The 5,412-nt window shown below is 40.7% G+C and overlaps 1 protein-coding gene and 1 non-coding gene across 2 annotated transcripts; one reads left to right on the top strand and one right to left on the bottom strand.

Moving 5' to 3' along the window:
* Window positions 1-3,886: 3,886 nt before the first annotated feature.
* LOC131631643 (uncharacterized) lies at window positions 3,887-4,498 on the bottom strand. The gene has a single exon (XM_058902416.1). It carries the CDS (start codon window positions 4,496-4,498, stop codon window positions 3,887-3,889), a length of 612 nt encoding a protein of 203 aa, XP_058758399.1.
* A 532-nt stretch (window positions 4,499-5,030) lies between these two features.
* LOC131631647 (small nucleolar RNA R71) lies at window positions 5,031-5,137 on the top strand. Its single transcript, XR_009292771.1, has one exon. It is a non-coding gene; the product is annotated as a small nucleolar RNA R71 (small nucleolar RNA).
* Window positions 5,138-5,412: the final 275 nt, after the last annotated feature.

Raw genomic sequence — 5,412 nt, 5'->3', positions numbered from 1 at the left:
CCATGCAGCTCTAATCGGGGTACCTAGTGGGTACCATAGGTCTAGCAGATAAAGCAGCAAATCGGGCTTTCTATGCTTCATCCCTCAAAATCACAACCATACCATCGAGGTAATTCATCCTGAAAATAAAAACACGAGAAATTAGTTCAGATAAAATACATATGTACTAAAACAAAATAAAGGTAAAAATAAACCATGGGTTTCCTCCAATGCAGCGCTTGTTTAACGTCATTAGCTTGACGATGAGATCTTACTTCATGTAGGTATTGGTGGGTCTATCAGAATATGACTAGAGTAACCAACGGGAAGATCGCCCCCTTTGTATAGCTTCAATCTTTGTCCATTTACCACAAACGAAGCACATGAATCATTTTTAATTTCCACTGCTCCTGACCTTAGAACTTTTGATACGTCAAATGGACCTGTCCATCTCGAGCGAAGCTTACCAGGAAAGAATCGTAATCTTGAGTTGAACAGGAGAACAGGGTCACCAATGTTGAAATCTTTCTTTATGATCTTTTTATCATGCCATATCTTGGTTCTCTCCTTATATATGATGGCATTCTCATATGCATTCAAGCGAAGTTCTTCCAACATGTGAATGTCCAGGATACGTTTCTCTCCGGCCCTTAGGTAATCTATATTCAAGGCCTTAATTGCCCAATAGGCTTTATGTTCCAGTTCGAAAGGTAAATGACAGGACTTTCCGTAGACCAATTGATAAGGGGTCGTTCCAATAGGGGTTTTATAGGCTGTTCGATAAGCCCACAGAGCATCTCTAAGTTTCGCCGACCAGTCTTTTCTAGACAACAATACAGTTTTCTCTAAGATCTGCTTAATTTCCCTATTCGATACTTCCACTTGGCCACTGGTTTGCGGGTGATATGGTGTTGCTACTCTATGTTTTACTCCGTACTTACTTAGAAGCTTGTCAAATATCTTAGATATAAAGTGTGATCCTCCATCACTTATGACTAACCTCGGGGTTCAAAACCTAGGGAAAATGATATTCTTGAACAGTTTGATAACTTCCTTGGTATCATTTGTGGGGGATGCAACAACTTCTATCCATTTTGAGACATAGTCGACGGCTACTAGGATGTACTTGTTACCCATTGAGGAAGGAAAAGGCCCCATGAAATCAATAGCCCAGACATCGAATAGTTCTACCTCTTGAGTGTTACTCAAGGGCATTTCGTCACGTCTTGAAATGTTCCCAGTGTGTTGGCATCGGTCACATTTTGCAATGTAAGTGTGGACATCGTGCCAAATGGTAGGCCAATAAAAACCTGCCCGAAAGATTTTTGCGCATGTCTTAGACGTGCTTGCATGTCCACCATAAGGTGCAGCATGGCAGTGTTCAATGACGTTGCCTACTTTTTCTTCTGGCACACATCGTCTGAATATGTTGTCTATGCCTCTTTTAAATAGGAGGGGTTCGTCCCAAAAGAAATGTTTAACATCACCGAAAAACTTCTTCTTCTGTTGGTAACTTAAGTCAGGGGGTATGATATCAGCGGCTAGGTAATTTACAATATCTGTGTACCATGGCGCGCTGTTCAAGGTTGAGATTTCCTCATAGGTTTCCTCTCCAGAGGTATGCAGGACATCCTTCCCAATTGTGTTCATCCTAGCTACTAGTCTTTCATAAGTAGAGTGATCGTCTATAGGTATTAGTTCAGGTTTAAGATGTTCTAACCTAGAGAGGTGGTCAGCAACTAAGTTCTATGTTCCCTTTTTATCTTTGATATGGAGGTCAAATTCTTGGAGTAAAAGAACCCATCTGAGCAATCTAGGCTTAACATTCTTCTTACTTAACAAGTATCAGATTGCTGCGTGATCAGTGTATACTATTATCTTGGCTCCTACCAAATAAGATCGAAACTTATCGATAGCAAACACTACAGCTAGCAATTCCTTTTCCGTGGTTGTATAATTAAGCTGGGCAGCGTCTAGGGTTCTACTAGCATAGTAAATAACATGTAGTTTCTTATCTTTTCTCTGCCCTAGTACTGCTCCTACAGCGAAATCACTAGCGTCACACATGATTTCAAAGGGTTGCATCCAATCGGGAGGTTGTATGATAGGCGCTGAAATCAGTGCTTGCTTTAAAACTTCAAAGGCCTCAAGACATTTTTGGTCAAATTCAAACTCGACATCTTTCATCAATAGGTTTGTTAAAGGTTTTGTTATTCCGGAAAAATTCTTGATGAAGCGTCGGTAGAACCTAGCATGTCCTAGAAAACTCCTCACTTCCCTAACGGTTTTAGGTGGGTTCAGGTTTTCTATAACTTTTATCTTGGCTTTGTCAACTTCTATACCTATCTCGGAGATGATGTGTCCCAAGACTATCCCTTCGTTCACCATGAAATGACACTTCTCCCAGTTCAACACAAGGTTCACTTCCACACATCTTTCCAAGATTTTCTCTAAATTTGAAAGGCAGTTTTTAAAATCAAATCCACATACCAAAAAATCGTCCATAAATACCTCCATAATTCCATCGAGGTAGTCTACGAAAATCGACATCATACAACATTGGAAAGTGGCAGGTGCATTACAGAGCCCAAAGGGCATTCATCTGTAAGCGAATGTTCCATAAGGGCAAGTAGATGTGGTTTTTTCTTGGTCCTATGGGTGAATACGGATTTGGAAAAAACCATAATATCCATCAAGATAGCAGAAATACGAGTGTCTAGCTAGACGCTCAAGCATCTGATCTATAAATGGAAGAGGGAAATACTCTTTTGAAGTTGCCTTGTTCAACTTTCTGTAATCTATAAACATGCGCCATCCTCCTTCTGTTCGTTTTGCTACACGCACACCTTTCTCATTTTCCACGATGGTGATACCTCCATTCTTTGGTACAAAATGGACGAGGCTTACCCACTCAGTATCCGAAATCTGGTATATGATGTCAGCTTCTAATAACTTATTTCTTAACTACATCGCTCATGATAGGGTTAATTCTTCTCTATTGTTCTCTTGAGGGTTTCGAATTCTCTTCTAGCATAATCCGATGCATGCATACAGACGGGCTTTTTCCTTTTAAATCAGAGACTTTGTATCCTAAAGCTGAGGGATATTTCTGCAAGGTATCTAAGAGTTGGTTTGTTTCGATTTGGTTTAGAGTGGCGCTTATTATGGCAGGTTGATTCATCTCCTCATCCAAAAACTCATATCTTAGATTCTTGGGTAGTTCCTTAAGTTCTATGGTAGGTTTCTTGGTGCACGGCATAGGGTCAGGGGTAAGAGCTAAGCATTCAAAAAGGTTGTTGTCAATGTAAGGTTCAATACTCTTAAATCCGTCATCCTCTAAAATGAGGGTAAAAGGTAATTTGATTAAGGATTCGTTATGTTCGAGTTCATTTACAAATTCATCAATGACATCGATGGCATAACACGCATCTCCTATCACTGGTGCCATTAGAAACTTCGATAGAATGAACTCGATCTTTTCATCTCCTACCTCAAAAGTCAGCTTCCCTTTCTTAACATCTATTATAGCTCCGGCGGTCGATAGGAATGGTCTTCCTAGGAGGATTGGGATGTTATCGTCTTCTTTGATATCCATTACTACGAAATCAGTCGGAATGTATAACTGACCAATTTTGACAGGTATGTCTTCTAAAATACCCATAGGGTATTTGACAGATCTATCAGCTAGTTGTAATGACATCTTAGTAGGTTGAAGTTCTCCTAATTTTAACCTCTTACAGACAGCCAAAGGGATCAGACTTACGCTTGCTCCTAGGTCTAAAAATGCTTTGTCTATCATGTGATTTCCTAGGACACAAGGGATGGAAAAACTTCCAGGATCTTTGTCTTTCTTGGCAAGTTTATTCTCGGATATGGAATGACATTCTAAAGGTTTGGGATCGTCGAGTCATCGTTTTTTGGACAAAATATCTTTCAAGAACTTGGCATATGATGGTATTTGGGTTATTGATTCGGTAAAAGGGATTTCTACGTGGAGTTTCTCTATTACCTTAATGAAATTTTGGAATTGGTTTTCTGTCTTGGTGTTTTTCAACCTTTGTGGGAACGGAATAGGTGATTTGTAAGGTTGTTGTGTGTGATTCTCTACCTCTGGTTTTGATTGCTTTTCGGGTTTCTCTGGTTCCTCTACCTGGTCCTTCGGTGCAACATCTTCCTTAGGTTTTTCTGATGTGCTTTGGTTAGGATTTCTAGGCCCTTCATAAGCGGTTTCACTTCTCAAGGTGATAGAATTTGCTTGGCCTTTGGGTTTGGGTTGAGTTTGTCTAGGGAATTGTCTTTCAGGTACAACTTGTGCAGAGGTGGTTTGAGCTATTTGTGAAATCCGGGTCTCAAGCATTTTGGTGTGGGTCATCATCTGGTCAAACTTGGTTGCTAGTTGAGTAACTAATTCATTTGTGTGAATGTGTTGATTCATAAACTCCTTATTTTGCTGAGTTTGATTCTGAATAAAGGTGTCTGTGGTTTCCTTAAGGTTTGGTTTTGGTGCCACAACTTGCATAGGTTGGTTTTGTTTTTGCGTTTTGAATCCTTGGGGTCTCGAAGATCCTGGATTTTGGATGGTGTTATTTTTTTTGTAAGAGAAATTTGGGTGGTTTCTCCATCCAGGATTGTAGGTATTCGAGAAAGGGTTCCCTTGGGTATAGTTAACTTGGTCTGAGCTAGACTCGTTCAAAAGGTTACAGTCAATGGTTTGATGTCCTTAAGTTCCATAGAGTTCGCACTCCGATTGGATTGCTACAACTGTGGTAGGGTTTTGAGACATGTTCTCGACTTTCAAGGCCAGGGCGTCCATCTTAGCATTCATCATGTCCATGCAACTTATCTCATGCTTTCCTCCATGGTTTTCCTTTTTCTCTACCGTCGCTCGTTCTATTCCCCACTGGGCGTGGTTTTGGGCCATGTCCTCTATCAGGGCACAAGCGTCAAGGTAAGGTTTGTTCATCAACACTCCGCCAGCGGAAGCGTCAATGGACATCTTCGTGTTGTAATGGAGTCCATTATAGAAGGTGTGTATGATTAGCCATTGCTCCAGGCCATGGTGCGGACAGGCTCTCAAAAGTTCTTTATATCTTTCCACGGCATCAAAAAGTGATTCGCCTTGGTTTTGAGTGAAGCTAGTGATCAGGTTCCTAAGGATAGCGGTCTTACTTGGTGGAAAATATCTGGCAATAAATGCTCTCCTAAGGTCTTCTCAAGTCGTTATTGAGTTGGCTAGAAGGGCGTCTAACCAGTCATGGGCTTTATCTCTAAGGGAAAAAGGAAACAATCTTAAGCGGATGGCTTTGGGTGTGGCTCCATTTGCCTTAAGGGTATCAGCTAACTAGATAAACACTTTTAGATGTTGATTCAGGTTCTCTGTAGCGAGACCAGCGAATTGGTTTTGTTGTACTAGTTGTAGTAATGAGGGCTTTA

Source organism: Vicia villosa, unplaced genomic scaffold (genome assembly GCF_029867415.1).
Source record: "Vicia villosa cultivar HV-30 ecotype Madison, WI unplaced genomic scaffold, Vvil1.0 ctg.000853F_1_1_1, whole genome shotgun sequence".
Taxonomy (NCBI): Eukaryota; Viridiplantae; Streptophyta; class Magnoliopsida; order Fabales; family Fabaceae; genus Vicia; species Vicia villosa.
Note: the sequence above shows the minus strand (reverse complement) of the source record. Positions and strands in the feature narration are given on the sequence as shown.

Coding starts and splice junctions, on each gene's coding strand:
- LOC131631643 (XM_058902416.1), bottom strand. CDS start 4,498: ATGCAAGTTGTGGCACCAAAACCAAACCTTAAGGAAACCACAGACACC.